Source organism: Mya arenaria, chromosome 15 (assembly GCF_026914265.1).
Source record: "Mya arenaria isolate MELC-2E11 chromosome 15, ASM2691426v1".
Lineage (NCBI taxonomy): Eukaryota > Metazoa > Mollusca > Bivalvia > Myida > Myidae > Mya > Mya arenaria.
This window is the reverse complement of record NC_069136.1, coordinates 31,008,718-31,034,180: the sequence shown is the minus strand read 5'-3', so window position 1 is coordinate 31,034,180 and position 25,463 is coordinate 31,008,718. Positions and strand designations below refer to the sequence as shown.

The 25,463-nt window shown below is 38.8% G+C and overlaps 1 protein-coding gene across 1 annotated transcript in view; it reads right to left on the bottom strand.

Annotated features, from left to right (window-relative positions):
* Positions 1 to 4,034: 4,034 nt before the first annotated feature.
* LOC128220593 (BRCA2-interacting transcriptional repressor EMSY-like) overlaps positions 4,035 to 25,463 on the bottom strand; it is a 29,172-nt gene continuing 7,743 nt past the window's right edge. Inside the window, exons 10-25 of the mRNA XM_052929041.1 lie at positions 25,283 to 25,406; positions 24,828 to 24,995; positions 24,459 to 24,599; positions 24,060 to 24,178; positions 22,850 to 22,990; positions 20,887 to 21,100; positions 20,175 to 20,647; positions 19,827 to 19,931; positions 19,336 to 19,504; positions 18,368 to 18,558; positions 16,877 to 17,054; positions 15,125 to 15,248; positions 14,676 to 14,758; positions 14,315 to 14,394; positions 5,388 to 5,552; positions 4,035 to 4,679 (exon numbers count right to left, since the gene is read on the bottom strand). Coding sequence (XP_052785001.1) covers positions 4,617 to 4,679; positions 5,388 to 5,552; positions 14,315 to 14,394; positions 14,676 to 14,758; positions 15,125 to 15,248; positions 16,877 to 17,054; positions 18,368 to 18,558; positions 19,336 to 19,504; positions 19,827 to 19,931; positions 20,175 to 20,647; positions 20,887 to 21,100; positions 22,850 to 22,990; positions 24,060 to 24,178; positions 24,459 to 24,599; positions 24,828 to 24,995; positions 25,283 to 25,406 — 2,538 coding nt within the window. The 3' untranslated portion in view covers positions 4,035 to 4,616. The remainder of the gene's footprint in view (positions 4,680 to 5,387; positions 5,553 to 14,314; positions 14,395 to 14,675; positions 14,759 to 15,124; positions 15,249 to 16,876; positions 17,055 to 18,367; positions 18,559 to 19,335; positions 19,505 to 19,826; positions 19,932 to 20,174; positions 20,648 to 20,886; positions 21,101 to 22,849; positions 22,991 to 24,059; positions 24,179 to 24,458; positions 24,600 to 24,827; positions 24,996 to 25,282; positions 25,407 to 25,463) is intronic.

The following is a 25,463-nucleotide window of genomic DNA, read 5'->3' as shown; positions in this document are numbered from 1 at the left end:
TATTACGTATAGTAAATATTGTATTATTTTAAATGTATCCAGTGATAAATGCTGTGTGCAGTATCAAATACGTGAATAAGCATGAGCAGTATATCACATCGCGTAGAAAAACATCGACACCTCACCCAGATACAGAAGCTGTGTATTACACTCATACTCCGCCACCCGCCTGGTCCGAGTCACGACAGGTCGACCATTAATTCTGACACACGCCATGGTTTAACGTATATTATTATTGTCCACAACCATCAATAAAAGTGTAAGCAGCTTTCATGCCAGGTTGGTGTCTGTATGTATACATATTTCCTTGTATTTACTTAAGCCAAATCGTTGGGTGAGTCAGAAAATAAATTAAGTAAGCTGTATTAATTCATCAACATACATCAGTCGCCTATCTATATACCATATAATGTGTGACCGACCACTATTCAAATAAGTTCTGGTTTTTGACGGGCCTTTTCAACAGTTAGAGGTAAATGGAATGATAGCCAGTTCAACAGTTATAGGTGTGTTGAATGATGAGCCAGTTCAACAGTTAGAGGTGACTGGAATGACGAGCCAGTTCATTAGTTAGGGGTTAATGAAATGATGAGCCAGTTCAACAGTTAGAGGTGAATGGAATGATGAGTCAGTTTAACAGTTAGAGGTGAATGGAATGACGAGCCAGTTCAACAGTTAGAGGTAAAAGGTATGACGAGCCAGCTCAACAGTTAGAGGTGAATATGGAATGATGAGCCAGCTCAACAGTTAGAGGTGAATGGAAAGACGAGCAAGTTCAATAGGCGAAAGTCGAGCTGAATGCCGTCTGAAGGAGCACATATGTTCAGTGTCAAATGTATACTTCCTATAAGCACACAGCAGTATAAGCACGGACTTTGTGCTATGTGCAATAGTGGACACCTGTATTGACAAGAAGAAATTATAATTCTTAGGACAGCCTGTATATCTTTGGAATCTCATTGCAATTCTAATTCAAAGAGTTTGTGTATGTTGCTTTATGCTTTATTCCGCAAATGATACTCACTTGACACAAAGTATCTCAACATTGAACTGAAGTGCTTACGTTCGTGCTTCTGTCCATAACCAACTGCTTTGTCATGTGTAACTGTTAAACAAAAAACTTGTACTAAAACCGTTTCAAGCGTCTGAAGTAGCGGACTTGATAATTAAAATAATCCGCTCATATATTCGTCAGCTCATATATTCTTCCGCTCATATATTTCACTATTACATGCCTTTGGTATTATTTGTTCAAGCTTAGAAAGCATTTATACATTCAACATCAAGAGTCATTGGTTGTCTGTGTTTATCTCTTAAAAATCCACCTTTGCAATATTTTTATTTGACACCAATGATAAAATTTGTAATATTAACAAAGTCCTATCAATATTTTCACTCCAGTTTTGTTTAAGCCGAATTCTCATTGATAGCAATATTTCAGCTTTTGGCTTACTCTATGAACGAATATTCTAATATATACGATCGGATTACTTGTAGTTTTTCATTAGTATGAAGTGGTGTATACTTTCTTCTTTTTGCCATGAATTAAATAGGTGTTTATGCAACAACCATTTAATATCTTTCATAACAAACTTATGTTTTTCGTACATTTTTCCTGGTGTAAAATTCAAACATATTTGACATTGTTACGGAAAGGTGAGGAGTCGTTCACAACTGCGGCCGTTACTTCAGCTGGTGGGCAGATCACACAATAGTATGTTGACCACTAAAAAGTAAGGTTATCCACGTTTACAAAACAAATGGTTATACGACTGAATCTCATCCCACCATCTTTAACCATTACGTAATAGAAATGTATTTCGCGCTTGGCCAAACTATTTGAATAAATAATTTTGACCCGTGAGCTGTGACCTATTGGACAAGTCCACGGTTATATTTCTTTATAGGTAAAGTGTGTTACCTTCACTTGTGCAATGAGGATATTCATGAACACGGGTCGATTACTTGGAAGAATAGCACTAGCTGTCCGACTGCAGCGCTTTAAAATAATAAAGCACTGGTCTCACTGATGTTACTAATAACTTGTGGTATAATCATGTTCAATATTATGTAGTAAGCTGCACACTCTCAATGAAGATGTTAATATGATACCAAATGTATCCTTCCCTTCCTTAGCTCCAATCTGGACGCCGCACTGGCCTGCATGTGCACGCATAATTCCTTAACAGACAGACGGACGGCCTAACACAATATATTGAACCCCCTTTCGGCTGCTAAACGTGACGTGAAATGCTTGGTCGGAACGTGCGAATTTTGATAGCTGGCTTATTGTGTATCCACAGAGAAAACAAACACTTGATCTAACCACTTTAGTCGAATATGTATATTTTTTCTTCAAAAAGTCAGTCTTGTGAATTAAAATGATTAATTATATTTAATATATTTTACATTTATGGCTTTGTGAAAGCGTTAAGATTAGCTTTAGTTTACGTTTCAAATAGCGTTTAGATATTTACTTGTATCTGTGTCATATTGCTTCCAAACAAAGTTGAAACCATCATAAATTGAAAACGACCTCAATATAGTAACGACATATTGTTTGTATTAAACGCCTACTTCACCTAATATTTGGTTTAAAAAGAAAAGTAAATGAATCGTTAGTCACATGAATCTTAATAAAATAAACAAAACTGTTGTAAATCAATTTCAAATTTTATATAAACAGATCGTTTACTGTAATGTATCAAGTAGCGTAGTGAATGGGACGGGAGCACGGAGAGAAGGGGACGGGAACACAAAGGGAAGGGGATGGGAGCCCAGTAGGAAGGGGACGAGAGCATGGAGGTAAGGGGGTGGGAGCCAAAAGGAGACCAATCAAGAGCATGGAGTCGACGGTAGGGACAGAGGCCTGGGTGGTATGGGACGGGAGCACAGAGGGAAAGGGATGGTCCGAAGGTAAGGAAACAGGTGCAGGGAGCCCTGGAGAGTAGACGGCAGCCTAGATGGTACGGGACGGAAGCCTGGGGGAAAGAGGACCGGATCATGGAGCCGAGGGTAGGGGACGGAAGTTCGGAGGGAAGGGGACGAGTTCAGAAAGGAACGAGTGCACGGATGGTAGGGGAAGGGAAGCTTTTGGGAGGAGACCCGATCCTGGAGGGTTGGGTACGGGGGCCTGGAGGGAAGGGGACGGGTCCGGGAAGCGACGGGATCGCGGAGGGAATAGGACGGGAGCATGGATGGTAGGGGACAGGAGCCCAGAAGGAAGGGAACAGGAGCCTGGATGAGGAGATGGGAGCCTGAAAGATAAGGCGCGGGAGCCTGAAGGAAGGGAAGGTGATGGGCCGCGACAGCAAACGAAATTGATTAGCGTCTCTATAAGTTTGGTTTTTACCTTGAAAGCCATATCAAGGTATTGAAATTAAACCTGCCAACATTGTTTGATAAGTTAAAGGTTGGCCTTCAACTTCATAGCATAAGCAGACACGAAGTGTCATAATCCCCATGTATTCAAATGATTAAATTATAGACATGCCTCAAAAGTCTGTCTTTTATTGATCGCCATTTGGCTAAAACAAAGTTAATCTTTGTTAGAAATTGTGTTCCAAGTAGTTTCATTTTGTGTCATTTTTTGTAAGTTTCAAAAAACATGTACTTTAATTCATTTATGAAAACATGTTTAAGTTCGTTATGTGTATAAGAACCATTACTGTAAAATTAATGCATAACAACATGAAGATTAAAAAATACTGGAGGTCAATTCTGGTAACGCTGGGTGCCTCTTTATCTATTTTATTCCAAAACAAACTGTTACGCTTATCACTTGAGTCATCTTGTGTCGTGTTTTAATTTGCAAGTTAAACACAGTTTGAACGCAATCTGTTATACCGAATATGTTTCGATATTATGTCGTTAATAAGGCGGCCCCAATGTGTATACATCAGTAATGTCCACAGCACAACTGCATTGAGTTAAGGAAAGTGAACCAGCATGTTAGTACAAAATACTTATGATTTTATAATCATTACGTAGCTCACATTTTCTAAAGGGAAGATTGAAGAATAGAACACACTGTATGACGTTTCCATCTTTTGTTGGCACTATTTAAAAACATGACAAACAATACCTTAAAAATATTGATACATAGCATTCATTGAAATACATGTATTTGGAAAACATTACACAATTTTGGTACAGTTTTATGCATGGCTTGGTAGATAGATATTTCTGTAACAATTAAATCATTCTTATCTTAATCTTAAAAATGAAAAAAAACAGCAATACACAAAAAACGTGCATTTTTGTTAACACATACAAAACATGATAAAATGATTTGTTTCTTAACATGACAAAATGAAATATGCAACATAATTTAAAAGAGTCCAAAAACAATACACATTCATTGTAATCTAGGATAGCCCAGGTTCTTATCATTGTCCAGTCTTTCATCCACATTATATGCAAATATTTAAAGAGTTAAAAATGTTAACATGATAAGAATAATTGCATACAAACATTTTAGTGTGTGTATATTGGAGATTCAAATCTCATGTGGGACAATGTTTTTTCCAGTCCGATGAACAATAAGTGCATTCTTGAAATGCCACAATGCCACTATTTGTAGTCATGAGGTTGGTGCTGTAGTTATCTTTGTAGTTTCAAGGTCGAATAGGGCTCCTGTCTGTCCTTGGCTTTTTTGATATGGGTGATCCAATGTGACTCTGTCAAGGATCAACATGTGATTAAGCTATTTTTATTATCATCATAACTATGTGAGTTCTGCTACTTCCTTTACAGAATAAACAAGAAATGCCACAATGCAACGAAACCTGGTTTTCCATGATTGACAGAAGAACTTCAGCTTTCATTGTGAGATTCGGTTTCAACTGTTTTTCTATTTTCAGTAACAGTGGCCTTGATCACAGGGGCCTCAAACACAATCCAATAAAAGGACTCCATAAACTCTTCCTAAATACCAAGTTAAGTCAAGATATGTAAATCAACCGTTTTTCAATTTTTAGTAACAGTGACATTGACCTCAGGGCCTCAAATGCAACCCCATTTACAGTCTCTATAAACTCTTCCTACATACCAAGTTTAGTCAAGATATGTCAACCCTAACAAAAGTAATTCAGTTTCGTAGATAAATTTGTCGGCGCCCAACAATGAAGTATGTCATTCTAATAACCAGGTATTACTATGTGAAATCCTTGTTAATAACAGAGAAAAATAAAAATATGGTATTTCTATTCAACAGTCTCAACACTTGGCAATACTTCTTGAGAGCTCATATTATTTATTTATCACTTTTTTGCTGTTGATATAATTTTAGTCAAATTGATCACTATAATTTAAAATGTAGTTCAAAGAGAAATGAACACATTGTTCTTTTTTATAATGATGAATCAAAATTAAATGTTTGATCCTACCTTCTGCCATTTCTCCATGAGTTTGTTATACTCATGCACATAATAGTTGAACACTTCATCACAATCCCGGCGGACCACACTTTGCTCCGGGTTGTAGAGGTAACAGTTCTCCTTCACTAGCATCATTTCACAGTGAAACTCCTCAAAACCTCCGTATCCCCCTGTCTGTAAAATAAAACAGGGAGACCGTAAATAATCACCCCCTTCCATAAAATCATAACAAAATTTCTCAAAACCCCTGTATCCCCATATTTCCAAAAGAGAGATAAATAATCAGCTTCAAACACCAGCATCATCTCATAATGAAACAACTCAAAACCTCTGTATCCCCCTGTCTGTAAAAGAGAGAGGTAGGTAATCGACCTCATTCACGAGTATCATCTCACTGTGAAACTACTCAAAACCTCCATATCCTCCAATCTAAGAGGGAGGGTAAACAATCAGTTGTCCTTCAACAACACCATGTTCTAATGAAACTAGGGATGCAAACGAATGGCAAAATTGATATTCGAATATTCGGTAATTGTTTCGATCGAATATTCGAATATTCGATTACCAAAATACTTTTTTGGAAGATGTAGTAAACTACTATTATTATTCGCTTAAGTAATAGTCGGGGTAATTTTACCCTACTTTGTCGTAGCGGCGGACCCCGATTTCCCCAAATGAAACTTTGAAATACGCAATTTTCAGGAAGAAAAAACAACGACAATACATTATAAACAGACAAACAACAAAATCGTATAATTTCAATTCCGCAGCCTTTATATTTTTAAAAAATGTGAACCTAGATGGATTCCTAGTCAAAAAGCGATTTGCGCCAACGGAGGGTCTTTCCGTATGACAAGCAGCCTCGTTCTAAGATTGACCTCTAAATTTACTAAATATAACTATGGAAAACCCAAACCAACTCGGGAACTAGTTAAATAATAAAACAAAAACATATCTGGATTTGACTCATCTTTTGTTCAAAAATGGAGGGAATATATCCTTAAACGCTATACTATACATTTCCATTTCAAAGCACGGACATTGTATCGAAACATAGAAAACAGGTTAAACACATCTATGTAACAACATATTTGAGTACATGGCATTATTGGAGCTATGTTGCACAGCTTAATTTTAGCCAATACAACACATTGGTGTTAAAGCCGATTCCTAGTCAGTTATTGTAAAAGTAGGGGGACTTTTTACAGTACCTGACGATATGTCCCTAAATGACACATGACGTGTGTTTAGTGTATTGCTATCACATTCACACCTCTGGCATTAGGGGACAGTCGTTGTAAAAACAAAACAAACAAACTTAATTAACAGCAACAGTGTTGTAGGCAAAATGTTTCTTATTCTCTTTGTTGAGAATAAGTTTTATTACTCTTTTTTTTCTTTTTTTTTTTCGAATATTCGAATACCGATTTTGACATTCGAATACCAAATGTTTGATCGAATATTCGAATATTCGTTTGCATCCCTAAATGAAACTCCTCAAAACCTCTGTATTCCCCTATCATATTGGAGATATGGAGCATCATGTAACTCCTCAAAACCCCTGTATTCCCCTATCATATAGAGATATGGAGCATCATGTCACCATGAAACTCCTCAAAACCCCTGCATTCCCCTATCATATAGAGATATGGAGCATCATGTCACCATGAAACTCCTCAAAACCCCTGTATTCCCCTATCATATAGAGATATGGAGCATCATGTCACCATGAAACTCCTCAAAACCCCTGCATTCCCCTATCATATGGAGATATGGAGCATCATGTCACCATGAAACTCCTCAAAACCCCTGCATTCCCCTATCATATAGAGATATGGAGCATCATGTCACCATGAAACTCCTCAAAACCCCTGTATTCCCCTATCATATAGAGATATGGAGCATCATGTCACCATGAAACTCCTCAAAACCCCTGCATTCCCCTATCATATAGAGATATGGAGCATCATGTCACCATGAAACTCCTCAAAACCCCTGTATTCCCCTATCATATAGAGATATGGAGCATCATGTCACCATGAAACTCCTCAAAACCCCTGCATTCCCCTATCATATGGAGATATGGAGCATCATGTCACCATGAAACTCCTCAAAACCCCTGCATTCCCCTATCATATAGAGATATGGAGCATCATGTCACCATGAAACTCCTCAAAACCTCTGTATTCCCCTATCATATGGAGATATGGAGCATCATGTCATGAAACTCCTCAAAACCTCTGCATTCCCCTATCATATGGAAATATGGAGCATCATGTCACCATGAAACTCCTCAAAACCTCTGTATTCCCCTATCATATAGAGATATGGAGCATCATGTCACCATGAAACTCCTCAAAACCCCTGCATTCCCCTATCATATGGAGATATGGAGCATCATGTCACCATGGAACTCCTCAAAACCCCTGCATTCCCCTATCATATAGAAATATGGAGCATCATGTCATGAAACTCCTCAAAACCTCTGCATTCCCCTATCATATGGATATATGGAGCATCATGTCACCATGAAACTCCTCAAACCCCTGCATTCCCCTATCATATAGAGATATGGAGCATCATGTCACCATGAAACTCCTCAAAACCTCTGTATTCCCCTATCATATGGAGATATGGAGCATCATGTCATGAAACTCCTCAAAACCTCTGCATTCCCCTATCATATAGAGATATGGAGCATCATGTCACCATGAAACTCCTCAAAACCCCTGCATTCCCCTATCATATTGGAGATATGGAGCATCATGTGACCATGAAACTCCTCAAAACCTCTGTATTCCCCTATCATATAGAGATATGGAGCATCATGTCACCATGAAACTCCTCAAAACCTCTGTATTCCCCTATCATATGGATATATGGAGCATCATGTCACCATGAAACTCCTCAAAACCCCTGCATTCCCCTATCATATTGGAGATATGGAGCATCATGTCACCATGAAACTCCTCAAAACCTCTGTATTCCCCTATCATATGGAGATATGGAGCATCATGTCATGAAACTCCTCAAAACCTCTGCATTCCCCTATCATATGGAAATATGGAGCATCATGTCACCATGAAACTCCTCAAAACCTCTGTATTCCCCTATCATATAGAGATATGGAGCATCATGTCACCATGAAACTCCTCAAAACCTCTGTATTCCCCTATCATATTGGAGATATGGAGCATCATGTCACCATGAAACTCTTCAAAACCTCTGTATTCCCCTATCATATTGGAGATATGGAGCATCATGTCACCATGAAACTCCTCAAAACCTCTGTATTCCCCTATCATATTTGAGATATGGAGCATCATGTCACCATGAAACTCCTCAAAACCTCTGTATTCCCCTATCATATGGAGAAATGGAGCATTATGTCACCATGAAACTCCTCAACTCAAACCCTCTGTATTCCCCTATTGTATAGAGATATGGAGCATCATGTCACCATGAAACTCCTCAAAACCTCTGTATTCCCCTATCATATGGAGATATGGAGCATCATGTCACCATGAAACTCCTCAAAACCCCTGCATTCCCCTATCATATAGAGATATGGAGCATCATGTCACCATGAAACTCCTCAAAACCCCTGCATTCCCCTATCATATGGAGATATGGAGCATCATGTCACCATGAAACTCCTCAAAACCCCTGCATTCCCCTATCATATAGAGATATGGAGCATCATGTCACCATGAAGCTCCTCAAAACCCCTGCATTCCCCTATCATATAGAGATATGGAGCATCATGTCACCATGAAACTCCTCAAAACCCCTGCATTCCCCTATCATATGGAGATATGGAGCATCATGTCACCATGAAACTCCTCAAAACCTCTGCATTCCCCTATCATATGGAGATATGGAGCATCATGTCATGAAACTCCTCAAAACCCCTGCATTCCCCTATCATATGGAGATATGGAGCATCATGTCACCATGAAACTCCTCAAAACCCCTGCATTCCCCTATCATATAGAGATATGGAGCATCATGTCACCATGAAACTCCTCAAAACCCCTGCATTCCCCTATCATATGGAGATAAGGAGCATCATGTCACCATGAAACTCCTCAAAACCCCTGCATTCCCCTATCATATAGAGATATGGAGCATCATGTCACCATGAAACTCCTCAAAACCCCTGCATTCCCCTATCATATAGAGATATGGAGAATCATATCACCATGAAACTCCTCAAAACCTCTGTATTCCCCTATCATATAGAGATATGGAGCATCATGTCACCATGAAACTCCTCAAAACCCCTGTATTCCCCTATCATATAGAGATATGGAGCATCATATCACCATGAAACTCCTCAAAACCTCTGCATTCCCCTATCATATAGAGATATGGAGCATCATGTCACCACGAAACTCCTCAAAACCCCTGCATTCCCCTATCATATAGAGATATGGAGCATCATGTCACCACGAAACTCCTCAAAACCCCTGCATTCCCCTATCATATAGAGATATGGAGCATCATGTCACCACGAAACTCCTCAAAACCCCTGCATTCCCCAATTATATGGAGAAATGGAGCATCATATCACCATGAAACTCCTCAAAACCTCTGCATTCCCCTATCATATAGAGATATGGAGCATCATGTCACCATGAAACTCCTCAAAACCTCTGCATTCCCCTATCATATGGAGATATGGAGCATCATGTCACCATGAAACTCCTCAAAACCCCTGCATTCCCCTATCATATAGAGATATGGAGCATCATGTCACCATGAAACTCCTCAAAACCTCTGTATTCCCCTATCATATGGAGATATGGAGCATCATGTCATGAAACTCCTCAAAACCTCTGCATTCCCCTATCATATGGAAATATGGAGCATCATGTCACCATGAAACTCCTCAAAACCTCTGTATTCCCCTATCATATAGAGATATGGAGCATCATGTCACCATGAAACTCCTCAAAACCCCTGCATTCCCCTATCATATGGAGATATGGAGCATCATGTCACCATGGAACTCCTCAAAACCCCTGCATTCCCCTATCATATAGAAATATGGAGCATCATGTCATGAAACTCCTCAAAACCTCTGCATTCCCCTATCATATGGATATATGGAGCATCATGTCACCATGAAACTCCTCAAACCCCTGCATTCCCCTATCATATAGAGATATGGAGCATCATGTCACCATGAAACTCCTCAAAACCTCTGTATTCCCCTATCATATGGAGATATGGAGCATCATGTCATGAAACTCCTCAAAACCTCTGCATTCCCCTATCATATAGAGATATGGAGCATCATGTCACCATGAAACTCCTCAAAACCCCTGCATTCCCCTATCATATTGGAGATATGGAGCATCATGTCACCATGAAACTCCTCAAAACCTCTGTATTCCCCTATCATATAGAGATATGGAGCATCATGTCACCATGAAACTCCTCAAAACCTCTGTATTCCCCTATCATATGGATATATGGAGCATCATGTCACCATGAAACTCCTCAAAACCCCTGCATTCCCCTATCATATTGGAGATATGGAGCATCATGTCACCATGAAACTCCTCAAAACCTCTGTATTCCCCTATCATATGGAGATATGGAGCATCATGTCATGAAACTCCTCAAAATCCTGCATTCCCCTATCATATGGAAATATGGAGCATCATGTCACCATGAAACTCCTCAAAACCTCTGTATTCCCCTATCATATAGAGATATGGAGCATCATGTCACCATGAAACTCCTCAAAACCTCTGTATTCCCCTATCATATTGGAGATATGGAGCATCATGTCACCATGAAACTCTTCAAAACCTCTGTATTCCCCTATCATATTGGAGATATGGAGCATCATGTCACCATGAAACTCCTCAAAACCTCTGTATTCCCCTATCATATTTGAGATATGGAGCATCATGTCACCATGAAACTCCTCAAAACCTCTGTATTCCCCTATCATATGGAGAAATGGAGCATCATGTCACCATGAAACTCCTCAACTCAAACCCTCTGTATTCCCCTATTGTATGTCACCATGAAACTCTTCAAAACCTCTGTATTCCCCTATCATATTGGAGATATGGAGCATCATGTCACCATGAAACTCCTCAAAACCCCTGCATTCCCCTATCATATAGAGATATGGAGCATCATGTCACCATGAAACTCCTCAAAACCCCTGCATTCCCCTATCATATGGAGATATGGAGCATCATGTCACCATGAAACTCCTCAAAACCCCTGCATTCCCCTATCATATAGAGATATGGAGCATCATGTCACCATGAAGCTCCTCAAAACCCCTGCATTCCCCTATCATATAGAGATATGGAGCATCATGTCACCATGAAACTCCTCAAAACCCCTGCATTCCCCTATCATATGGAGATATGGAGCATCATGTCACCATGAAACTCCTCAAAACCTCTGCATTCCCCTATCATATGGAGATATGGAGCATCATGTCATGAAACTCCTCAAAACCCCTGCATTCCCCTATCATATGGAGATATGGAGCATCATGTCACCATGAAACTCCTCAAAACCCCTGCATTCCCCTATCATATAGAGATATGGAGCATCATGTCACCATGAAACTCCTCAAAACCCCTGCATTCCCCTATCATATGGAGATAAGGAGCATCATGTCACCATGAAACTCCTCAAAACCCCTGCATTCCCCTATCATATAGAGATATGGAGCATCATGTCACCATGAAACTCCTCAAAACCCCTGCATTCCCCTATCATATAGAGATATGGAGAATCATATCACCATGAAACTCCTCAAAACCTCTGTATTCCCCTATCATATAGAGATATGGAGCATCATGTCACCATGAAACTCCTCAAAACCCCTGTATTCCCCTATCATATAGAGATATGGAGCATCATATCACCATGAAACTCCTCAAAACCTCTGCATTCCCCTATCATATAGAGATATGGAGCATCATGTCACCACGAAACTCCTCAAAACCCCTGCATTCCCCTATCATATAGAGATATGGAGCATCATGTCACCACGAAACTCCTCAAAACCCCTGCATTCCCCTATCATATAGAGATATGGAGCATCATGTCACCACGAAACTCCTCAAAACCCCTGCATTCCCCAATTATATGGAGAAATGGAGCATCATATCACCATGAAACTCCTCAAAACCTCTGCATTCCCCTATCATATAGAGATATGGAGCATCATGTCACCATGAAACTCCTCAAAACCTCTGCATTCCCCTATCATATAGAGATATGGAGCATCATATCACCATGAAACTCCTCAAAACCCCTGCATTCCCCTATCATATGGAGATATGGAGCATCATGTCACCATGAAACTCCTCAAAACCCCTGCATTCCCCTATCATATGGAGATATGGAGCATCATGTCACCATGAAACTCCTCAAAACCCCTGCATTCCCCTATCATATAGAGATATGGAGCATCATGTCACCATGAAACTCCTCAAAACCCCTGCATTCCCCTATCATATAGAGATATGGAGCATCATGTCACCATGAAACTCCTCAAAACCCCTGCATTCCCCTATCATATAGAGATATGGAGCATCATGTCACCATGAAACTCCTCAAAACCTCTGCATTCCCCAATCATATGGAGATATGGAGCATCATGTCACCATGAAACTCCTCAAAACCTCTGCATTCCCCAATCATATGGAGATATGGAGCATCATGTCACCATGAAACTCCTCAAAACCCCTGCATTCCCCAATCATATGGAGATATGGAGCATCATGTCACCATGAAACTCCTCAAAACCCCTGCATTCCCCTATCATATAGAGATATGGAGCATCATGTCACCATGAAACTCCTCAAAACCTCTGTATTCCCCTATCATATAGAGATATGGAGCATCATGTCACCATGAAACTCCTCAAAACCCCTGCATTCCCCTATCATATAGAGATATGGAGCATCATGTCACCATGAAACTCCTCAAAACCTCTGCATTCCCCAATTATATGGAGAAATGGAGCATCATGTCACCATGAAACTTATAAAACTTACTGTATCAATCTGTCTTATAAAAAGGGTAAATAATCTCTTTTCCTACACCAAAATCAAGGTCACTGAGAAAATCCTCAAAACCTGTGAATCCTCATATCTGATATAGGGGAAATGTTTAGTTGTCTTTTACCAACATCATGTTACTGTATAACTATCAAAATCTCCTGTTTTTAGAGAGGATTATTTTTAGCATCATTGTCCAGCATCATGCCATTGTGAAACTTATGAAAACCTCTGTATCACCCTGTTAATCAGAGAGGGCAGACTTTCAGCATCCTTCACTCCCATCTTGTCATTTTATAATTATAGGCCAAATCACCCTCCATCTACATACATACTTTGAAGAATGTAACTTTATACTTTTTAAGTAATGACAAGGTTCAGTCAAAGTGGTATTTTAACTATTCAAGTCCATCAAAAATAATGGACAAGTATTATCTACTAATGGCTTTCAAACCACATGACAAGTTTCATGAATGAAGCTTTTATACTTTTTGAATTATGCAAAGTTCAAGTTTAAAGTGGCATTTCCACCATTTTCGTTTCCATATTAACCACAATGCATAATCTCTCAACGGCCTTCTTACCACATAACAAGTCATGAATGTAGCTTTTATACCTTTTGAATTCTGCAAACAAGCACATCTGACTATGAAGGGGAAATTACTCTCATACCAAGTAAGATTTAAAAAAAAAAATTGTTAAAAGACATCCAGCCTTAATTCATCAGTAAAGCCATAATCATGAGGCACTGGAGTACCACAGCCTTTAATGTGAAACATTTTTTCAAAGAATTCCACAAAGACACCATTATGACTCGCAGAGACCCATGGAGGATTGAATGTAAGGTTTTCTTATAAATGAGAACTATAGAAGGGTACAACCATCACCTACCTCCAGTTTATTTTTGATGGTGCCAAAGTCCATGGGGTTCTGTACTATGGCATAGTAGTCTGGGGCATCAGCCGGGTCCACTGCAGCAAAACATATTATTCACATAACTCAGTTCTGCTAAACTAAATTCAGACAACACAATAAACATACATCGAAATTAACTGTGCTAATGCTGTTTAATAAAGTTATTCTTAATTTAAGATATTATTTTTTCAATGAAATTTAAAAAGTATAAACTAATTTATTTAATAGAATTATCTAAAGAAAGCAATCTAAGATTAAGTTTTCTGCATGGATATGAAGTTGATAGGTCTCAACATTTAGTCAATAAAGAGGTATGAGAGTGCAGCCTGATGCTTACCTGGCTGTGTGAACCAGGAGGAAGCGTTAAGATCATTCTTGTCCCTGTTCATCCCTCGATACTTGGATACTTTGTTCAATACACTGCAATGTCAAACATGGCCATGAAGGAGGTACAAGCAGCTAATTGTATAATACTCGTTAATTATTTGGTTTTGTCAAAGTTAGCCAAACTGTTAGTTGATTGGTCAATATTTATCAAATAATGGTTTAAACAAAACTAGCCAACAAGTAACTTGTGGACAAGCTATAATTTCCTTTACTGGCAGCTGAATGTATTCTAATATAAATAATAATTCAGAGGTAATACTAACATTCACAGTTTATTTATTCTACTCTTTCTATTACACAGAAAACCTGCTTGAACACTTTTTCCATCTTATGGTAACATTAAACTCCTTTCATGTAAAATTGAGATTTAGGCATTAAAATAAAATCAGTAGCACCCACCCAAGAGCAGCCCTTGACCAGCTACCAGGAGCCCCAGAGCCAGCAGGAGGGGAGCCCGTCACATCCTCCCCTGACAACACCTTCCTCTTCCTGCGCCCAGCAACATCAACACCACTACTGCCCTCTACAAACATGAACAAATATTGTTTTGTCAGGTGAGTTTAATATAATACAGTCAAACCTGTATTAAGTGGCCACCTTTGGGAAAAGGTAAAAGTGGCTGCTTACTACAGGTGGCCACTTAGTCCAGGTTGGACTTTCCTGACACTTTGGCTTTGTTCGAACAGAGGTCGATTGTGTATCTTAAGCACCACCTCACATCACATTCAGTATCATCAGTTCCATTAAAGAAAGTTGAATACTAAATATAAATGTAGAAAAAACAACATTATTGCAAATTTACAAATAGAGTGCAAAAGATAAAAATTAATACATTGCATAAACAAAAACACCTAAAATGAGTCCACACAACTACATGTACATTTTTAAGTTCAATTTTTAAGTATTCCGTCATTTTCGTTTGCGTGACTTCCGTCTCTAATTTAAAGTGCATTTACATTGAGCCGACATAATCATGCCAAGCATGTCACTCTGTGAGTCAAAAACCATGAATACACAAGTTCAATGAGTTCCTCGTTTCCTGTAATTTTTCTTTTAGTGTTTGGATTTGAATTGTTAGCATAAGCAAGAAATTGATTTGAGTCCATCCACCGTTCTTCTTGCAGTACGACCATTTTCTAATATTAAATACACGAGACAGGTTCTTTTAGCGTCAAACACTTTCAATTTGTTTTATTGTCAGCCATAATTAAAATTCAAAAGAATATAACGAACAATGTTATAAACAAGATTTCTCGATAAATAAACATGCATGGAATCTTGTGATGTTATATGCATTTTCATTTGACGACGGAAATATCCGAGGCTGTCGTTCTTTTCCATCAACTTCAGTATCAATTAAAGCTGTGTATTGGCAAAATTACTTGCGGAAGTGTCAGGATTAGTAGCAGCTAATTAGTGTTTTAATGGCTTCACGGGGACAAATATTAGTGGCCGTGGCCGTGTTAGACATTTGGCCGCTTAATGCACATACTTTATATAGTAACAAGAGCCGTCGTAAGACAGCGCGCTCGACTACGCCGCTTTGTCTTAGAATACATTAACGATGTAATAATACCAAGTTTGGTCTCTTTTTGTCAAACCTAACTAAAATTATTCGATTCATAAGGTGACTTTGATGCTGCCCTCCCACCAGCCCGCCCAAACAATGACGCAAGTCATTCAAATAACTTGATTTACCATTATGAAAATGTGGTTAAGAATATACAAATATGCCTTTCAAAGGAAATTAAAAAAAAAATTAAATTTTTTTTACAAAATTCAAGGGCCATAATTTGTATTTAGGCTTAAAACAATATGCCTTTCAAAGGAAATTAAAAAAAAAAAAAAAAAAAAAAAAAATCAATGGCAATAATTTGTATTTAGGCTTAAAACAATATGCCTTTCAAAGGAAATTAAAAAAAAATAAAAATAAAAATTCAAGGGCCATAATTTGTATTTAGGCTTAAAACAGAGTTATGTTTCTTGTTGTAAGATGGTCGTTAATATTTTTGAATTTTATTAAGTGCATTTAATGAACAGTATAGAAGTTTTTTTATTAAAATCCCAACTTTGGCCTTTGGCCAGTAGAGCTAAAAACTGTTAATGTGAAATTCAGCCAACGTTTTATATACATGAGCTTCTAGGGACTACCTGTTGGAACAGTTTCCTCGCATGCAATCTCCTCCATATGCCCGATACTGACGTCCGTGACGTCTGATATCTGCTGGCTGGTAAAATCTTCCATCTGCATGTAGGATGTGTCCATCCCGCTAGGCTCCACTGTCACATGGATAGAGCCAGATGACGCTGAGGCCGTGGATGACACTATCTGGGAACATATAGGCAAGCTTTAGCAAGGTTTGCTATGGTCAACCCAAACATATCTAATTCTGCCAAATACTAAACCAACTGTTGATCTTATAAAACAGTTAATAGAACAAAACATGACTAGAGCTATCACTGGATGTGATTTATAATCCCACTACACCACTTTCTTGTAATACGAAGTACTACTGGAGTGATGTATGCTCCTTGACCATTATGTTTCTTTTGTACAATTGAAGTAAATACCTCAGAAACATATAAAGTTATGGAGGGAAGTATAAACTACAGCAATCAGATACTGTCATAACCATCGTCAAATAAAGAGCAGTATCAACCTGACCTTATGATCTATCTGTATCTGAATGTTTAAGTAAATACCTCAGACTTTTTGAGTGATGCTCTGCATAATAAAAAATATGAAATTTGACAAAGGGCAATGATTAAAAAATACTGACAACAGGATTATGGCTTCTGTGCACTACACTTCTCCTAAGTTTTCTTTAAGATTTTACCTAGTTTTTGACCTCATGTGACCAAGTTTCAAATTGGTCATTTTTTATCAAGATAATCGTTCTGATTAGTTTTTTCTAAGATTTGAACTAGTTTTTGACACTACATGATCTAGTTTTAAATTAATCCTAGGATTCACAAAGGAATATATTCTGGTAAAGTTTCATGAATATTGGACCAAATATAATGTCTCTAGTGTGTTCAAAATATTTCCTAAGATTTGACCTAGTGACCTAGTTTTTTACCCCATGTGTGTGTGGGGGGAGGGGAGGGGTGATATATAATGAAAGGCAATAACAAACAAATACCGAAGCCAGAGTTATAGTTCCGGTGCACTGAATTTTCCACAATGAGATCTAACTGTAGTTTGAAGTCAATACCACAAAAACATATGGAGAAATGGAGAAAAGTAGACTTGTCCCAATGTCCCAGCACAAATAGACAACCAGTCGTTCTCAATTCAACCTGTGTTAGGTTTACATTACATCCATTATGAAAATATACCCACAAATGCCCTACTAAACGTAACCAACAAGGGCTACCTAACCAATCTTTATACAGAATGAAGGAATGAGTACAGTTACTGTACCCAATATATATATACTCATTCGCTTTATGGACAGGCAGATGGACACAACAAGGTTAGCCTACACAACTGTGTTGGGGTACAATAAGGGAAGCATGCTTATGTGTATGTAAATATAAGTTATATTTTTCAGTTAATTGTTGTTGTATATTGCATACTTCAGGCAGTATGAATGCTCAGGTTCATGACTGTTAATCCATGAAGCACACTGGGTACTGCACCTGTTTGGTAGCGGACACTGTTGTGACAGCATTAGACGACCTGATCACATCCTGTAGGGGGACAAACGTGTTGGGCTGGATGCGTATGGCAGGTGTTGATGTGGTGATGGGGGTGGAAACAACCACCTTCTGTACCAGCACCTGCTCCGATGACAGAGAACTCGAGGCTAAGCTGCTTCCTACTGACTCCACTGGAAGAGGGAGAGTGAATACAAAAGGAGAATCAAAGTTATTTAATTCATTTCACAAAATTTGTAAAGCTTATGTTCAGTTAGAACTTTTCAAAATACAAATAATATTCTTTAGTTCAAATTATTGTGGTATTACTTGGAGGATCGCATCAAACACCTGGGAACATGCCAAAGAGAAATTTTTCCCATAAAAGTCAAATCATTATTGACTTCAAGTGTCATTTATAACTGGTTAGGGACCGTTTTCACCTGGAAATGGAAGTTTTTCTTGAATAACTTGGGAAGAACTAAGTATTTTCGAATGATATTTGAAAGGGAGAATGTAAGGCGATTGAAAATAAAAAAAATGATAATCAGTATGATAACATTTACAATGGATGCTTATTTTATGAAAGAATTCATGTGCCAAACATACTCAGTTAGAAACACTGAAGTAACGATGTACTGTACCAATTATTTGCCCACTTTAGAAAAATGTTATTGTTTAATGGATTACTTTTGGGTGAAATATTTTCCTTTTCATCGAGTGGTATAATCAATAAGCCCTTGCTTGAAGAAATATGGTGCAACCAGGTGCAATTTTTATATTACTTATGAATTGTTCATTTTTAAAGAAACATAATTATAAGCTTTCCAATTTTGAATCTTCTTCCCAACACAAAATATCATTTGTATGAAAGACAATAAAAATGGAATCATTAAACAAGATCTTCACCGGATAGGAAATTGTTATGTGCTAAAAAGTGGTCCCTAATCAGTACAATAATGATAAAATACCTGAATCACTGCTGGTAGCACTGTGTATTGGTGTAGCGGTGCCCCCTACCCCCTTGTTGCCGTCCTCTATGAACTGGTAGGGGTCCAGGTCAATCTGTGCCTGGGCCAAGGAGCTGCTTAAGAGGTCGTAGCGAGATTTACTCTCCATGTCCACACCGCTCACAATTACCTTTGAGGGAAAATATTGTGCAAGTTACAGGCATGATTGATATCATAACTGGAAATTAGAATTATGAAATGGAGTTAGTTACTACAAATACAAATGTATGACCTGACAAACAATAAAAACTCCAATAACATCCAGCCACTATCTTCCAAGCACAATGCTTTTATCAGCTGATCTCATGATGTTATCATTAAATGTGAACATCATGTCACTACCCATTACCAACCATGCCCAAGACCCACTAGTTGGGTAAAAATGAGAACCAGTGATCATGACATAGACATTTGGTGAGTTACTCATGTTTATTCTCCTACAATAACCCAACCTGTTGTCCATCAGCATTGATCTTGATACCACTTATGGTTCCCCCTTTCTCCACATAGAACATGCCAGTCTGGGGATCTAGGTCCGAGCTGCTAGAACTGCCCGCCTGAAACAAATTAAGAGCAAAGCATTGTTATGCATTGAGGAAACTATTATCCAATATACAATATTCATTCACATTATTGGGAAAAGCCCATCAATTGCAGCCAGGTAAAAATTTTCATCAGGAAAAACAACAACATCATTGTATATGTTTCCTTTGCAAACTATTCTACAGTCAAAGGTAAATTTGCTTTGAACAGCAATGTGTTGAATATGTTATCGTGCATGAAATATTTCAAATGGTTACTTGAGATGTAAGTGGCCCAGATTCAGCTTGTCCTCCCTCGGATGAGATGCTTATGGGCACTGCTGTGAACATCTGGTCATCCTCAGCAACCTGCCCCGCTCCCTCTGTCTTGGCCGGCCCTACCCCGTCAGCCCCGGGGCCCCCAGTCTCTGTATCATTCTGGTTCAGTAGTGTCATTGCCTGCTCTATAGTGTAGAACTGTTGCTGGTTTAGCTGGTCAGAGAGCTGGCTAATGTCTACATTTGCTCCTTGTTGACTACCAACCCCCGTGGCCCCACCAAGCCGGACCTTCTGTGTGGTGACCCCGCCAACTGTGCTGGTCCCCTGTTGCAGTTGCTGCTGCTGCTGCATGTCTAACAGTGACTGTATTGCGGCCGCAGTGTCCGCAGACTCTGCAGTGTGGGTGTATGTGTTCCCCTGCTCGTCTGTCACGTCATACTCAAACCATTCATTGCTAGGCATGCTTGTTACCACTGGAAAAATGAAACAAAGTTTTAAATGACATTTTAAATAATCAGATATAGACTGGGATCCTTTTATTTTTCTGGGACTTGATGAAATGAGAACAGGTTCCTCTGATTATTATGTCAGTGAGATATAGATCAGTAAATAAGCTGAATGCTTTTTTCAAACAAAAGTTTTTAAAATCTACAATCTACCACAATAGCCTAAATGTCATTCTTTCTGCCTGCCATATATATGACACCCTCACCTTTAGCCTGGCTGGACTCGTGTGAAGCAGCGGCAGATGTAAGGGCAGCTAACTGTGCTTCATCCAGGTTGATGGTTACCTCCCCTGGTGGCCCATCACCACCGCCCTCTGGCACGATGCCTGCTGCTGTAATCAGGTCCTGCAGAATGTTTGACTGTTGACCGCTGCTTCCCTCCCCTGGGGGCTTTACACCCTTCTGGAGACTGGCAGTTATCTGAAAATGTTTGGTGTTGGGTTTATTTATCAGACTAATCAAATTATTCTTTCACCTTGTAAATGAAACTCCATGTCTATTAAAGCCATCCTAATAATTGTAATTTTACTGCACACCCTTCAGCTTAAGTAAGTCTGATTCTCTTTAAATATGCTGGTACTTTGCTAAGTTTGTGTCATTAATGACCCGAGGTATAAGAAGTATAAGAAGATTTGTCCCTAAAGTATACTGATACAGTGAAACTGCGTTCCCTCAAACAAGCGGTCGTTCGAGAACCGGCGTTCCCTCGACGTCGGAGCTTGGTCCCGAACTTTTTCCTTCTATTTTCATATAAAATATACCCACGCTGCATCGAAACCTAATTATGTCGAGCAGTCGAGCAATATCCTCGGTCCCAAGTACACAAATCGTGCACAAAACCTTATGGCTCCCTCGAGGACATTATTTCACACTTTTTCCCGAACGCGTGTTCCAAAATAAACAAACAATTGCTCGGTCTTAAAATTTTCGCAAGTTGTAAAAATTGCAATGACAGTTGAAAGGCAATTTGATAAGGTGTGAAAAACCTATTTTCACTGTTAAAGCATGACCGATATTAGTTGATATGGGCATTTGAGATGATAATTATTATAAGTTAACGCTTTAGATGTGGTCAGAAGGTTCTTGGAATTCACTGCTGATGCTGACCGTGATCTTCAGACGCTCTGTACGCTGTCACGTCACATTAGGCCTAAAAAAAAAAAAATGTCCGTTTCGGGTAACCCGACCCTACCTATAAAAATGCGCCGACCCTAACTATTTTTTTTCTGTTTCTGAGCAAAAAAATATTCGTAAGCGAATAGAGAGTTACAAAGGGCGGATAAATGCAGATTTTAATCAGAATTATTGTTAATATGATAAAACAAAGTCAGGCAATGACAGTAATGTAGGAAAGACTGCCATGTGCAAGAAAACACTATGAACTTAGGACAGATTTTGAAAAAAAAATAAAAAAAAATATCCCTACCTACCCTACCTAGAAATTTTGGGAAGGTTACCTTAAACAAACAAATTTTTTTTTGGCCTTACGATTGAACAGTTTCGCGAAACCGACAAGATGCGCCAATCAACAATCCTTGATTTTAGGAAACTTAAATCTGACTAATGCTACAACATTTACTGTCATTCAAATGTTGATTGTTACGAAAATGTGCTTTTTTGTTAAAATAAACATTTCTATTTATTAATTTATTGTTTTTTCTTTGCGTTTTACATTTAGTTTACGTCAACCTTTGAACATATTAGCAATTTCCACAACGCAACACATAATCGGTGTCTTAATAAAGAGTCTGTTTGACGACTTCAAACTAAAAATACACTGAAAGATAGATATTTCATATCGAACTGGAAAATCTAAAATCGGGTCGTTCGAAACATCGGTTCCCTCGAGGTTTTGACTCGGTCCCTGGCGACCTCGAGCGATCGCAGTTTTACTGTATAATGTTCAGGGTAAAAATGGATCTGAATCTCAAACAATTTGCATGCTTATCGGGGAAGCCCAAATCTTTTAGTGAAGGTCGCAATGACCATACGGGTCATCTACTGACCATGAATTATGTGCATACCAAATTGTTGAAAAGTTATTGATCAGAACAGAAAGGGTGGTGTCAATGCACCAAAGCAGTGTGTGTGTCAGCCATCTGCCGCCAGGTGACACAAAAAGCACTCAGTGACAAATCTATTGTACAATCAAGGCCCATAATAGCTAACCTGTTTAGCAAGATCTCCATGCCCCGTGGTGGTGACAATCACCTTCCTCTGGGTGTCCGCTGTGCGTGAAAGGTTGGCTGTTGTAGTAGTCACAACGTACTGCTTTGTTGGGTCCTGCTTCTGAAGAAAACTCACCAACTCCTGCAACACACATGTACACCACAACATTTGATAGTTTTGTTACACTGATTGTTTTGTATACCAAATTTCCTAGCTTACAAGATAGGGAAATTGGGTCCCGAGTTTAGCCTGTATGTATGGGGCCCATCTTAAAAGGGAGGCTATAAGAAAGTCAGACAGAATCGAGTCAGAATCTTACTTCTACGTTTTCCTCACAATTAGGCTGTGACTATATCATGCAGGCTAACTGGCAGGTTTCAATACAAATTTCATTTATAGTTACATTAATTTATCCATTATTATCAATGGTTATTTAGTTCGCCCAATTTAAGGCCCATAAACTGCAATCCAAACAAACACCTGCAAATTTTTTACTTATTTACACATGTATTGGAATGTGTCATGTATGTCAGCTGCAGATCAAACCATACAATTTGTGACGTCACAGCACGAGCTATTTACAGATCAAAGGCACATGGAATTGGTTTGTATTAAAATTGGTCAGTCAGATACCGTATTAATCCATTTTAATCCAAAATTGCGTCTAGGCTGGTTAGAAAAAAACATACGATCCGAAAATAATCATCGTCTGAGAACCTTCAAATCATGGCCTAAATGTTCACAACAAATATGAATGAGCCTTTGGGTGTATGAAAATAAGACACGTGAAATAAATCCTAAACCACTCTACCTTGTTATTAATCTTCCTCCACATTGGAGAGTTCACAGTTGACAAGAAAATCAGCGACTTGCTTCAAGCAAATCAACAAATTTAGTTGTTAATTGACTGTTAAATTGAACAGTATCACAGACTTGAAGAAATTAATGTTCTGGATTTGCTATAAAAATCGACCCTGTCTTATAAATGAGTCTATACAAAAAACACCATATCTCATATATCAGGCAGGGCTAGCGGATTGCATTATAGGCGGGAAAATACAGTATATTTAGACTCCAGAAGCATTGCCACTGTTGTATCATTAACTAAGCTAGCATAACAATCTTCTTCAAATAATGAAACCATTTGAGAAGAAATAGGACCTAGAATGATCTAACACTGTCATAGGTTGCACAAATGCTTCTGTTGTACCTTTTCAAATGGGCTTGAGATGACAGCTGTCTGTTTAACTGGTGTGCCAGTCTGTGAGCTTGCTACTCCGACCCTGCGAGGCTGAGTCTTTTGTACAACTATAACGTTTGGTTTTGACCCTGTTGGAAACAAATAATAACATACTATATCCTTACAATGTCCTAATACATACACATTTTCAAATAAAATGTCTCACAGCCAATAAACAATTAACATAAGATATCTTTAAAGCACCTGCACAATCATTATGAAAAACCCACTCTACTATGCAGACACTTTTCAATACCTCACTGATAATATGTTTATGGCGTGACAAACTTTATAAATAATCATTTCCAGAAAGTATATCAACCTAGAAACACAAATAATCGAAACTTTAACATCCATTCAAAATCTAACCAGATATTCCTGCAGCATTTTTCACGGCTGTGAGGTGGAGGGTTTTCGGGTTGACAGTGACAACACTGGAGCCTCGGGGAGCTGTGATAATCTTCCCTCCCTGGGTCTGAATGTTCAACACCTTTGTGCCTGCACTCGACCCTGTTCAGTCAGGTAACAGAACAGTTAAATGTAATCTTTTGAAATGTGGGCTCTGTTGTCAAAATAAAATTACAAATAAACAAAACTTGTCTTCAATTCTACATGAGCAATGTATAGACAGGTTAATCTTACTTTTGAATTATGAGTATGAGTAGGGTGATTGTTTGTAAACACATTTTGAATTTGACTTTTTAAAATTTACTACCATCATTACAAGTCATATGTTACCAGTGAGAGATTGTCCAGTGCGTGTAACCATAGTAACCCCTGAAGACTGGGAGCTGGCCCCACTGACCACCACTACCGGGGTACCTGTGCTTGTACCAGACATTTGGCTAGGCTTGGGCAGGATCTTACTGGTCGTCCCAGCAGCACTCTGGGTGATAATTTTCATACCTGTGTATAAAGAAAAATTTAAGTTGTTTATAAAGCTCAATGACTAAAATCTACATTACAAGATAGAGAGAGATTATGAGTTTGGTTAGCAATAACCACTAATTGGTTACATATAACACCATATAATCTATCAGCATTCCTACTTCCCTGTGTATCCATCTAAGTGTATGGTGGATTAGACCCAAGACTGACAACTGCTTCCCTCACGACAATACAGTTTAACAGGCTGTTATTACACAACTGTGCATTACATTTGCCAACAACTACATTCCTAACCGCACACATACCTCCCTCCTGGCGTATCTGTATGGTTGGCTTGAGCCCAGGTTTCATACCAGTCAAAGTCTGTGGGGATGGCTGTACTGGCTGAGGGCTCATGGGTATCACAACGCCTGGGCGCGGAGAGGGTACCTGTGCAGGTATATGAAGTATGCATGTGAAAGAGGGATGGGATAAACCAGATCATAA